The sequence below is a fragment of the Lontra canadensis genome, unplaced genomic scaffold, assembly GCF_010015895.1.
Source record: "Lontra canadensis isolate GAN:19392208 unplaced genomic scaffold, GSC_riverotter_1.0 scaffold44, whole genome shotgun sequence".
Taxonomy (NCBI): Eukaryota; Metazoa; Chordata; class Mammalia; order Carnivora; family Mustelidae; genus Lontra; species Lontra canadensis.
In genome coordinates, this window is record NW_022631038.1 from 2,315,659 (window position 1) to 2,328,853 (window position 13,195).

At 55.8% G+C, this 13,195-nt stretch overlaps 1 protein-coding gene across 4 annotated transcripts in view; it reads left to right on the forward strand.

The window, feature by feature from the left end:
* The window catches only part of MBP (myelin basic protein), a 102,667-nt gene that overhangs the window by 7,409 nt on the left and 82,063 nt on the right, over positions 1-13,195 (forward strand). For all 4 annotated transcript variants that reach the window (XM_032872200.1, XM_032872201.1, XM_032872204.1 and 1 more), the window contains exon 2: positions 11,211-11,286. In XM_032872200.1, the coding sequence (XP_032728091.1) occupies positions 11,236-11,286 (51 nt within the window). In that variant the 5' untranslated portion in view covers positions 11,211-11,235. The remainder of the gene's footprint in view (positions 1-11,210; positions 11,287-13,195) is intronic.

The following is a 13,195-nucleotide window of genomic DNA, read 5'->3' on the forward strand; positions in this document are numbered from 1 at the left end:
TGAGACGGAGCATCACGAAGTGTGGGCACCGCCGCACTTGTCTTCCCAGGAACCTAGAGAGGAGAAGTCAGATGTCGGCGCAGGCGGAACAGGTCTGCAGCCTCCCGACGGCATGTCGCACTGCTCCCTGGAAGGGGCCACCATCCGAGAAGAGAGATGGTGATTCTTTCATTCTGTCCTGATTTCCGTATGTCAGGACTTATTCTGGAGAAGAGAGGGATTCAGACCCGATATGGAAAGCCGACCTCATTCACTCCAGACAGGTGGTGGGGACTGTGGGGGGGGTGGTGGCGGTGCTCAGACCTGGAGGAAAACTTCCGGAAAATGCTGCGAAATGTCACAGTTCAAGCTGCGTTATGTAACTGTCCTGACACTAAGTGTAAGTAGAAGTGCACGTTCCTGGAGGGTCAGTGACACCGAAGTAAGTGTGCTGTAGGAGAAGTACCTTTTACTGTTTACTTTTACTTACTTTACAAGATTTCAAACCAACGGAAGAAACAGCAACAACTGAATTTGCCCCCGAAGCTAGGGCCGGCCCGAGGCGGCGGTCTCGTGAGAGCCGCTGTGGTACAGCCGTCTGAGCCTGAGCCTCTGGGACGGACCTTCTCTTCTTCCAGGACTTGCCTCAGACAGGAATTTGAAGAATGTACCCTGGGGTCAGCCCACAGGGCTCGCCCCGACTCCTTCCGTGAGTGACACCTCATGACCGTGACATCTCATGACCATGACACCCATCATCAGGTGGGAGCCCAGAAGGAGGCTGCTCTGGGCTCTAGACCACAGGGTCTCCCCATCGTCCTCTTACCGTCGTCTCCCTGGGCACGTGCTCCGGCGGTCTCTGCATAGACCCGTCCCGGCCCTTGGTTAGTGTGTGCCAGAGGCCGAGGCAGGCGGCGGGACAGCGTGCGGAGGGAAGCAGCAAGGGCTTCAGGAAGGAAGGAGAAACAGCAGGCGGAGGTCTCAGTGCAGCGTCAGCCGAGGGCCTGACTCGCGCACAGAGGGTCACTGAGCCCCCTGCCCAGGGAGCCGGGCTGCCCCCCGCCCGGAGGCCAGTCCACTGAGCCGGGACCTGCTTGGATCGACCTGGCTTCCAGTGTTTATGTTTAGCCACACTTGGATGAACGTTTCCTAGAGCGTAATCTCCAAATTAGCACCTTGAACAGGTAATTAATTCAGGCACAAACCCCCAGCCCATGAGTCCACTAGTGCATTGTTTCTTCGTGTTGTAACCCAGACCTGCTGTGACGGGTGATACGTGAGCTGAGCACAGGGGCGTGCTTCCTTGACGCTGGGTCCCCCTCGCCTCCCGAAGGGCAGCGTCCCCGACTCCATGCTACATCCCCTTCCCAGCCTCAGAGGAGTCGGTTTGCCCTTGGCCATGGGCCCCTTCGCGCAGCACGTGTGGGCCAGGCGGCGGCTCCAGGGGATCTGGCCGCGGGCTCTGCGTCCAGCACCTGGGCACCCAGACCCTCCGCCCCCGGTGCCTCCTGGTCCTCGTGCCAGCAGGCATTGCAGGTTTCTGTCTGGAGCTGAGGGCAGGGGCTGGGAGTCTGGCTGCTGCCGTCTGTGCTCAGCACCCCAGCCATCTACCCACACTTCCTGTCTGCAGGTTCCTGGGTTCCTTCTGAACAAGGGCTTCCGTGTTTGCAGGGACTCCGCCCCTAGATGGGCCTTCAGGGCCCTGGCTCCTTGGCTCTCCTCTCGGTGCCCCAGGCTGGGTGGACCTCGGCTGCTCCATCCGGCTCAGCCGGTCCTCCTGGCCACGCCCACCCCTTGGGCTTCCCCGCGGACCACGTGCTGGTCTGGTTGGAAGTGCGGCCACAAACCAAGGACGGGTCTCCAGGCACAGACGTGCTGCTCGAGAGTGGGTGTGTGTGGGCAGGTGAGCACATGTGATTGGTTGGGCTCGAGGGGATGGCTTCCTGGTTTCATTCCGTTCTCTCCTAGTCACTTAATGGGTATTTCCTGAGCACCTACAACATACCAGTCACTGTCATGGTGCTGGGGACGGAGCAGTGTGCAAACCAAATGCCCCACTTTTGTTGTAGGGCCATTACACCCGCTCCCCCTGACAGAGCTCTGGCATGGGCCTCCGACCGTGTGAGGGCTTCTCTCCTGGGCATACCCGGCCTCATTCTATAAAGGGTCTGAGGCAGAAGTAGGTTAGAGTAAGTCTGAGGACTCCCGGGAGAAGGGACAGGCTGGAGAACATGTGTGGATGCCATCCTAGCATCTTAGAACTCGGAAGAGGGAGAGAGTGAGCGCGCACATGTGCATGGGCATGCATGAGTGTGCACACACTCGTGTGGGTGTTTGTGTGCTGCGGGCCTGACAGGGTCCAGCTCTCTTCGCCTGCTCTCCTGCCGCTCCTTCTGGCGCCGAGCACCAACTAGACACTCCAGGAGTGGGTTTTCATAGCATCTTGTCCTGGGCTTGGCCTCTGACTTTGGGAAACCAGCTGTCACAGTCTGACACAACGTGGGTGGCTTTGCTCAGTCCTTGTCGGGGAGCGCTCGAGGCGTAAAGATGCTGGGTGTGCAGAGCAGACACTGGCAGAAGCGGAGCGCCGTCCCTGGCTGTTGGGCCCCGAGCCGCCCCCGCCCGGTCCCTCGCTTCCCCAGCAGGACAGCAGGTGGGGCTCCCAGACGCCAGCTGACGCGTCCAGGGCCTTGCTGCTGAGGACAGATGCGGCTAGAATCCAGGTTTGCCGCCGCACGCTCGTTTTCTCCCACGCCAGCATGCCCTTTTGCTTCTTTAGATTGGTTCTGCCCTGTCCTTCGATGTCACCACGCCTCGTGTAAATTCTGCCAAGGGGGTCAAATAGGAAGTGCTGTAATTCGTAAGGAGTAGAAAGGGTTGAGATGCGTTACAATATATAATATATAATATACAGTGACACACGGGGTGAGCACTGGGTGTCCTGTAAAAGGGCCATCCTGGACAGTCTTGGTTTTGATGGAGCAAGGAAATCCTAAGGCCTCAGGCTCGTGGTACTAAACCACTGCCTTCTGAAAGGAAGTCGGTCTTTTTCAGTCCTAAAGATACCACTTAGCAACCCAGTGCCGCGCAGAGCCCGCTGGAAAGCTCGCGTTCAAGACAGAAGCTCTTGGCAGCCTCATGTAGACGACGCGCTCGGCCTCTGTTACCTACTTACTTACTTAAAGGCCGTTTCTCAGTAACAGATTTAAAAGGGGCTGCGTCGCAGGATGTACCCCTGGAAGCCCTCATTATTCACCGAGGCTCTGCAGTGGTTTTCGCGCAGAAGGATGTGAGGAACGAAGGCTTTGTGAAGTCGTTGTCGATATATTTGGACCCAGGAGAGCCGGGCTGTGCGGCATGAAGTGGGGGCCGAGGGGTCCCCTGCTGACCTTCGGGCGGAGCTCTTTTCCTTAACAAACCCAAGACTCAGGCTTCAAGAAATCCTTTCCTAGAAATGAGATGCTTTGTCTGGGGCCCTGTCAGTTCACAGCCAAGCCAGAGCTGGAGCTCTGGAGATGGCCTTCCATGTGGTTGCCGTGCGTGACCTAGGGTCCCCCGACTTTCCCGACCTCCGAGCTTCCCCATCTGTAAGACGAGCACAGCCAGGGCCGTGTCTCAGCGGAGCGGGGAGAGGACGAAGAAGCAATCCTCTGAAATGTGGACAGAGCGCCCAGCCCGTGGTAACCCTGTCCTGTCGGCTGCTGTCAGCTTCCTGACCCCAGACCTCCGGCCCCGGCCACACACCCTGCTCTCCCGAGACCGTCTCCCGCCCCTTCCTGTGAATATAATGGCCACTTGCAGCCTTCTTTATCTTTCTCTTGGCTCTCAAGAAGCGCGGGCTCACCCTGGGGCAGCGGCAGGGCCCACTGGAAGCCTCTGACCACATCTCTGGCGGGACTGTGATGGGCTGATGACCACGTGGGGCACCACGCTTTTCCCTGATTGGAATCTGGAAGGTTTTGGAAAGAAGTCACCCAGTACCATGATGCAGTGAGATCTGCTGTCTCCCGTGGGGCCCCACAGGGGCTGGTGACTTGAATCTGAACATTTTAGACCAATAGTTCAAGCTTCAGATGTTTTCTGTGTTTTCAGAAAGAAACACAGGTTTAGTTTAGTTAAGACTCAGACGAGACTCTTGGCCCCATGCCAGCTAGACACCTACGGCCTGAGCCGATGCACCTCCTCCCTGTGCGTGATCATCAGGAACCATCACGCCCGGTGTCAGGGATGCATGAGTTGTTCCGGAGGTGGGTGGAAAGACGCACCGAGTCGAAGGCACATTGTTCTGTCCCGTGATCACCAGCTCTGGCCCCGAGCGATGCCCAGAGTGTGTGTTTCTTCTCACAGCCATGGACTGTGTGCTGAGTCATGGGGCACTCGTGGATCTGTGGTCACGGTGCAGGCACAGCTGATTACCAGAGCCGGGATTCTGGGCTGAGGGCCGTGCACACACCTACCTGGATAACGCCACCCGCCTGAGTCCCTGCCTGGGCTCGGTGGGGGGATGCCGTGGAAGACGGCCCGTGGCTGGTCCCAGGAGGCCCCTGCTGGGGTTTTTAGCTTCTGACCATGGTTCCTGGCTTCAGGTGCTGGTCAGATACTAACCAGCTCTTTCCCCAACAGTCCAGGAAGTCCCAGCTCCCCTCCCAGGTTTGCAGGTAGCGGGGACCAGGGCGGGAGAGCATGTTACTCGCCCCCCCCCCGTGTCACTCAGGCTGCAGGAACTTCTGGTCTGTAGCCGCCCGCCCCCCTTTCCGTTCCAGCTGCCTGCGCTCCGGGTGGGGCTCTTGTGCCCAGCCGACGTGCTGGAGCACCCCAGGAGCGCATGGGGTACACCAGTCACCCGAGGGGACGGAGCCGGCCACCAGCACCACCAGGTCCCAGACCCTCTCCAGGGAGTTCCTTCTGTCTGAGGTTAGCGTTCCCAAAAAGGAGAAGAGGCTGCCCCTTTGGAAATGTCACCACCTCCTGCTTCGTGACCTTCATTCGGGTGACGCCCTTCCTGAGGTATGCCGACTACACCCCATCCGTCTGAATTCTGAACTTTTTCCTCTTAGTACCCGACCCACAGTTCAGAGGTCAGATAAGCCTCTGCCGCGCACATGCCCAGAATCCACGATGCCTGCCTCGCTCTCCGTCCTCCGGAACGCGCAGGTGGACCACTCCCGACACACGACACGCTCCTGCCCAGTGGTTCCTCAGTCGATGCGAGTGACGGCTCCGCTCCCTCCCCGGGGGCCGCTGCCGGGCCCGGCGACCAGGGGCTGGGGCCCTGCGGACCCCGGTGACGTGGGAACGGCGGTGGTGAGAACAGTCAGGTCTGGTGACCTTTAGAGTCCACTGAAAAGCAAAAATTCCATGAATGGTTAATGCCAAAGTCCATTTAATGGATTTAAAAGATCAGGAAAGCAAAAGTTACCACCCTGGTGGGGTGTTTCAATCCTGCTGTCATAAATGCACGTTAACACTCCTGTGTGCTGGGAAGGACCCGCGACTCCTGGGGGTAGGTTTTAGATTCCCCGTGGGTTCAGTGGTCCACTGCCTCTGTGGCCAGCGCAGACCCCAACCCATCCTTCCAGTGGCATCCCCCTGGGGTGCTTCCTGGCCACGCCCACACGTTGGCAGGTGCACACAAAATGGGAAAACATCGCTTTGAAATAGCACCAGAGACCCAGGACAGAGTCAGCCCTCTGGCTCCCTACTCAGTGTGAAGCGCAATTATTTATTTTTTAAAAATGTTATTAGAAGAAATTTGAACGTTTCCCGTTGAGACATGTGGAAGATTAGCTCTTCGGGGTCGTAATTAATGCCCTGTTTGTCTCATTCTGCGTCCGGCACCTTAAGGAACTACAAGTCTTTCCCTAGGGACGGGAGGAGGGGCAGGTGTGTTAGTTGTGTGGTTGGGGTCTGCGCTGTCGGTGTGGCCCCTTACTGAACCCTGAGGGGCTTCTGACCTCTGCTGAGGAGCGTCCCTGTTCTCGTTAGTCAGCGTGTGTCCCCATGTAAGTGTTCTCAGGGCATAGGTTCTCGCCATCCCTGTTGTTCTCCAGGCTACTTGCTACAGGTCTTACTTCTTTGTATTGTGCTAATTAATAATATAGAAATGTATATCTTAGACCTATAATGATTTTTTCCATGTAAGATGTATTTATAATACATTAAAAATCCCAATATTTAAGTAAAATATTTTCCTAAAGTCACGAACCACTCGAAGCTAGATTCAGTCTTCTAAACATTATTTTCTCAGCTGTGAAATGGGAACAAAGCTACAGGGCTGTTCCTGTAATTACATGACTTAGAAGGTCGATGCTCTGAGCCCCGAGGCAGTGAGGAGTGGGAGTGGCTCCCACAATCTCCTCTGACCAGGCACTGTGGCCCCCGGCCTCCCTGGCCACTCTGCGCTCCCAGGAGCCCTGCGTTCCGGGAGGCTTGGGTCTGGGCCATGTCTGGGACCTTCTCTGTCTCACAGTCAGGTCCCCGCCACCTTCCCGCCTGTGAACATACACTGGGCAAGGATCTGAAGGCTCTTCTGAGGCCGGGGACGGCTGTCGCTTGAGGCTGCTGCTGGCGGACTCCTTCTCGGCTTCCCCTTCAGCACCGTCTTGAACCAGCGCCAGTTGCCTAACTTCCTGGGTCGGGCGGGTCCCCCAAGGGCCTGAGCTCTCATTTCGGGCTCCTTGTGAGGCGCCACTCCTGGGCTTCTCGGGGCTGCCAGTGTTCTTACCCCCTTCTCTTCCCCGACGTGGACAGTTCGAGCGGATGCCCACGGCTGGGTCCATGCATTCCTGCAGCTGCTCGACCCCCCACGATCATGCGCACCGGCTGGCAGGGACCCGAGGACAGAAACCAGCAGCGACCAGACTGACCCTCGCTGTAACCAGCCCCACGGCTGCTTCGTTCTCGCCGCCGGAAGGGAATGGGAGGCTCAGAGAGGCGGGGCTCGTTGCCCCGCGTTGCAGGGCACCGGCCTGGACGGCACCTCAGTCAGACGAGCCAGAAGCCCAGCCGGAGGCGGCCAGACGCGGCCGGTTCTGATCCTTGGCGGTGCCCTGTGTGCACGCCCGGCCGCCCGCGGTGGGGCTCGTCTGTGGGGTCCTTCAGGATCTCCACACGGGGCCCGCGGGTAGCGTCGGCTGCAGGAGGGGTGAAGTCTGAACCGTGAAGGCCGCAGGTCGGCCTTGTGACCTTGAACGGCCTGTGACCTTGAACGGCTCACGCGGGGTGTTCGCCGCGAGTTGCTGCGGCGTAGGTGCCCATGGACGCGTTCTGGAGATTTCCAGCAACCCCGGGGGGCCGTGGAGGCCTCCCCTCTGGAACGGGACGTCACCCTAAGGAGTGTCAGGCAGCCCCCGCCACCCTGTGCAGACCGAGGTCTTCTGCTCCCAGTTCCCCTCTCCCCGCTCGCCACCCCCACTTCCCTTTTTTATTATTTCCCAAGAAGCTTCTCACGTTACTCAAGACTCCTCAGAGTCAGCTGGTCTCCAAGCAGCATCCCACACGTTCAGAATCGCTCTCCCTGTTCAGTTAGTTGCAGAAATGAAATGGAACAGGGACGCCTGGCTGGCCGGGTCAGGAGAGCGGGCGGCTCTCGACGTCAGGGCCATGGAGTGCCAGCCCCACGCTGGGTGTAAAGAGGACTTAAAAAATAAATAAGTGAACTTAAAAAAAAAAAAAGGCAGTGGACTGAAGATGACTGGCCAGTGTTCCACTGGTTGGTTTGGGGCTGGTTCTTCCTAGCGTGTTTGGGAGGCTGGCGGGCAGTAGTGAGCTCCCCGTCCCAGTGCCTCGCCCTTGCACGTTCCCACTCTGCCAGCTCGTGAGGGCGCAGTGAGACCCAGCAAAGCCAGTGCCCGAACTCGTGTGCACGCCGTGGCTTTGCCCACAGTCCTACCAGATGCCCCTCATCCTCGGGTGCCTTGGAAGGTCCTGTCCATGACGAAGGTTCTGATAACGTTCCCACGTCACTTCTCCCCTTGTATGTCTTGTCATTCTCTTTGTGCCAGTGTGTACGTTGTGATTTAATGCGAGAATCTGCCTACAGAAAATGGTACATGTAAAATAAATTCTCCTGCCATTAATCCGAGAGGCGGTCTGCTCGAACGGCTTCTGCGTGCTTTCAGAAGTCTGACCTGGACTTTTGTGACGTCCATCTACCCTAGGTCCGGTGGTCTTGAGTTTTCTGAATATGGATTAAATCTTTCAGGAACAACGCTCCCAAGTGCAGCCTCAAGTTTTGCTTTGGAGTTTGAGGAAGTTTGGATCAGGACAGACCAGCTTGGAAGAAGCATTACCTTTCTGCAAGAGGGTCAGGGCAGGGCGCACGTCTGTCATTGGATTTCAGCCTCAAACGCCCTTTGTCCAAAAATAGCTCCACTTTTGTCCACAAGCCCCCAAATATTTACACACCCCACAGGATTCTGATTTAGGTTAGATTCTTAGAGACTGGTTTTCTGGAAAGAGGGAACATCACTGTGGGGAGAAGGGGAGGGGACGCTAGCTGGAGGAAGTAGGGGTGGGAGGCAGGAGATGCACTGCCCAGGGGAGAACATGGTTGGTGACGTGAAGTTCTTTACGCTCAGATGGAAGGAAACCCTGAAAGTCCAAGTTGTTGGCTTTAAAAGAAGTGAAGTCTTCTTGCCGATGTTTCTTTTTTCTCCCCTTCCCCTGTTTAGCCCCTCCCCGGCCCCCTCCCCTCGGTGACCGTCAGTGTGTTCTCTGGAGTTAAGTGTTTCTTAGTTTGTTCAGCTGTTTTGTTTCTACACGTATGACTGAAACCAGACGGCATTGGTTTTCTCTGAGTTACTTCACTTAACATCTTATCCTCCAAATCATCCGTGTTGTTGCAAATGGCAAGATTTCGCTCTTCTTGGTGGCCGGGTAATGTTGCATCGTATGTAGACCACATCTTCTTCGTCCATTCTGCGGAACATGGGCAAAAAGAGTTAATTTCTTTTAAAGCCAACAACTTGGACTTTCGGGGTTTTCTTCTTTTATTTTTGGGTGTGAGAAAGCGGTGTGAGAAAGTCGTCCATCCGTTCTTCCGCACGGAGCGGTCCAGCATTCCCATCACCGTTTATCGAAGAGGCTTTTTCCCATTACATATTCTTGCTTCCGTTGTCAGAATTAACTGATCCTAGAATCATGGTTTTATTTCTGGGCTTTTCTATTCCATTCCATTGACCTGTGTGTCTGTCTTTGTGCCAGTAACATACTAGTTTGATTACTACTGTACTGTACAGGGATATGTCTCAAAATCTGGGATTGTGATGCGTCCAGTTTTGTTTTCTAAGATCACTCTGGCTATTCTGAGTCTTTTGTGGTTCCATACAAATTTCGGGATTGCTCGTTCTAGTTTTGCGTAAAGGCGATTGGTATTTTGGCAGGGATCGCACGAAATCTGTAGCTTGCTCTGGGCGGTATAGACATTTAACAATATCTGTTATTGTCTGTGCTTAGACATGTATAACCCATTCTTATTTCTACGACAGGGAGGGAGATCCACAGATATCGAGTGTATTGTTAGTGTGTGTATTCTACACATCTTGCAAGTTCTCAATATCTAGTTAACACCCTACGAGGAATCGAAACGTAGCCAAACTTCAGAGGGACGGCGCTCCCTGCTTCCAGACCCGCGTCTCCTAGGAGAACACACCCACTCACACCGCCTGCCTACTCTGCAGACCCCAAGGGGACAAAAACAAGTTCTTCCCCTCTCTGTGCCTGTCACGTGGAGTACTGTGTGCCTCACCTCCATCTTTCCTGCGAGGGTCTTGAGATGGTCGGTTTAAATGGTTTGGTAGCCAGACGGTGGAACCACCTTGGAGGCTGGAGTGACCAGCGGAGGTAGACTTGCCTCCTTGAAAGCGTACATTCTTAAACACGAGGGGTTTCTTCACTCTCATGCGTGAACCGTGCGGAATTTACCGGTTCTCCTCAGCGGGTGACGTCTCATTGCCACCACAGCTGCCTTTGATTTACCGGAACGCGTCATCGCGACTTCACCTGATCCTTCTCTTCCCCGGCTCTCACGGGACGCGCCATCGCCTGGCCCCGTTTCCGTTTACAGCGTGAGGCGGGAAGGCTGTTCTCTCCACGGGCGTTGGCTGTTGAGGGTCTCCACCCGTAGCTGCTCAGGGACTCACTCAGCCTGGGAGGGGACACTCGAAAATGTCATCACTTCCTTTCTCGCCCATCCCGCCGTCGGTCGGGGTCCTCGTGGAGAAGGGCAAAGGCATCCTTCGTGGTCACTCAGAGGCACTCGGGACTATGGGAGACTTTGGAAAAATTCAGATCTTAAGCAAGTTCCCTTTCCCCTCTTGGGGAGTGAGACTTTCCTTTGATCCGGGCATATGTACCATTTTAGAAATCCTTCCCATCTGTACCCTTCAAGGACAGCTGCTTCACATTCAGCAGGGACATGGTTTTCACACGTTGTTTACAAAGAGTTCCTCATGGACAATGGCACTTTATACCTGTCCTTAAACACCAGCATCTGCGCCCCGGGGATGGTCAACGGTGATGGGGCGAGTGGTCCTGGTGGTCATTGCAAGGCCAAGGGTGAGGGTGGATAAGCAATTGGTATACAATGAGTTTGGGTAAATTCTCCACTTTTGTGCCTTGTGCGGTGAAAAAATCATGAATATGCTGCTAAAGTTTATGTTAGAAAAAAAACAGATGAAGAACAGATTTTTTTTTTTTTTAAGCCAACTTCATCTTCTTCGCAGATTGTGCACATTGTTGGGATACTTACTTGTCTGATGAGCCATCCTCAGTCTGACCCTGCAGCGTCTGTGCCCCCATGATTCCCACAACAGTGGGCGCAGACGGGCCGTTCGTTTTCAGGAGTGTCACCCTGTCTGCTCTCAGCGCGGCTCAGTGCACCTGGGGAGGAGATGGGACCCGCTCCGGCGCTATGCCGCAGGGCGGACGCCGCCCACGAGAGGTCTGGACTCGGGTTCCTTGTTCAGGATGAGGAAACACACTGAGGGGTCTTTGTTACTGAACAGGGCATGGGGATTGGCTGGGGTCCCACGTCCTCGCGGTTTGGTCGGCATCAGAAGCCGGGGTGTAACGTGCTAATACGGCTTCCGGTGTGTCTCACATCCCGGGGTTTTCATTTTCTTGTCTCAGAAACGGGCAAGGTGTATCTCACAGGACTGTCTCTCTGACTGAAACTGCAGGAACTCCAAAGGTACTAGCTTTAAAGCCCACGCCTTGTGTTTTTCTCGTAGCTTCTGACGAGCTCATTGACGCAGGATGGGAAACCACGCGGGAAAGCGGGAGTTGAGCGCGGAGAAGGGCGACAAGGTAAGAAGTGGGCCGGTTTGTCACTGAGCACGACCCCCCAATACCGACCTTGGCTGCAGGACTCCTTTGGAAACTGGGGGGTATTACCCCCGCCTCAGAAACATCTAGAGTGGCCCTGAGCACAGAGACCAAGACCTGCACGTCTCGGCCCGGACCCCAGCCCACAGCAGTCTTACTGGGCTGGCCCTTCCGGTGCCCGCTGTCCACCGTCCCTGTGCACTCGGTCGCCGCACCACGCTTGGAAGGTACCGATAAGCAAAAGGGAAAAATGCACATAAAAATGGTCCGAATCCCTCCAGGTCTTCAGAAATTACCCTGTGTTTCCCACACGGCGTCCACTCATCGTATCGGCCTCGGCTCCCCTTCCTGAGGGCAGTTCTCTGCGCTGCCCTCCACTCCCCTGGCATGTGTCCGAACCAAGGCTCAGCCTCTGGCTCCTGACCTCCCCGGGGCCGCCGGTCGCCAGGCTCCTGGTGGCTTTATGCTCCGTCTGGGACCTTCTCTACCATCGAGGGTCATTTTAGGTGATGACGAAACGGGGCTGACCCTGCGTGTGGAACATTGAACCCTCCTGTCGTGGGGGCAGGGACGGGAAATCTCTTCCCGGCTTCGGTACCTCATGTCGACGGAGCCTTATGTGTGTGACAGTCAGGATGCGTGGGGGCTCACGACCATCCTGGAGCTGAGGGCGGGCCACCCCCTCTGCCACTTGCACACGGAAGTGCTTCCAGACGCCCTGGGGCGCGGTTGGGCAGCAGCCCCTACAGCCCCTCTGCCGCGGTTGCGGTAGGGTTTGGAATGCATGACCGTGACCTGAGCGGCAGGGGGTCCTTCTCTGCTCCTGCTTGGACTCCTTTCCTGCATCAGCCGGGGGGTCCTTCTCCAGACATGTTTCAGGTCCCCCTGTTCTCGCTCCTATGCTGCCTTCATGAGCTACAGGGTTAGCTAGTGTCTCAACAGATGATTTCCGGCCCAAGAGGAGCTGAAAGGGACTTCGCTGTGTGTAATGTCCTTATTGGTTTGGAATCCTCCCTTCACCGCTGATGGGGGGACTGATTTTATAAACACATTAATGATCTTAGTTCATACTGAATGGGGGGGTGACTTGTGGATTCTTAAACCCCAAACTGGACGGCTGATCACCTCGTTCTAACGGCAGTGGCGTTGAGCTGTGAGTTGGGTTGGGCGGGGTCCGCACCCAGAGCCGTGTCTCCGTCCACCGCAGGTGAGAGTGGACAGCCGTGCAGACTGGCCGCCTCTGAGCCCCGGGGGACCGCAGTCTCCTGACGATGGATTCGTGGCCCCAGTTCTAAAAACCACTCTGTGACTCGCGGTTCTCTCCTGTGTTTGACGTTGTGAGTCACTGAAACACGCTCTTAATTTGTGAATTCTCCCAAAATAAGACGGCGGAGCCGCGGGGAGGCCCATACTTGCACTCTTGCTTCTGAAAGCTGATGTTTAACATTTGGATGATTAAGAAATTGGGGATTGGGGCGCCTGGGTGTCTCAGAGGGTTAAGCCTCTGCCTTCGGCTCAGGTCATGGTCTCGGGGTCCTGGGATCAAGCCCCGCATCGGGCTCTCTGCTCAGCAGGGAGCCTGCTTCCTCCTCTCTCTGCCTGCCTCTCTGCCTGCTTGTGATCCCTGTCTGTCAAATAAATAAATAAAATCTTAAAAAAAAATTGGGGATTTAAGAGCACTGGTGTCTGCCGGTGATCGTTACATGGTAAAGCTCTGCAAGTTTTTTTGGTTTTTGTTTTTTGTTTTTGTCACCGGAGAGAAAGGTTTCACAGCTTTCCGAGTGAGCATCTGAGATGATCCGTGGCATTTAGATGGGCACCAGAATAGAATGAGATGACGTGGGCCACTGCCCTGCTGGGGACCCCTCTGTGTGCTCCCTCAGGGGGTTCC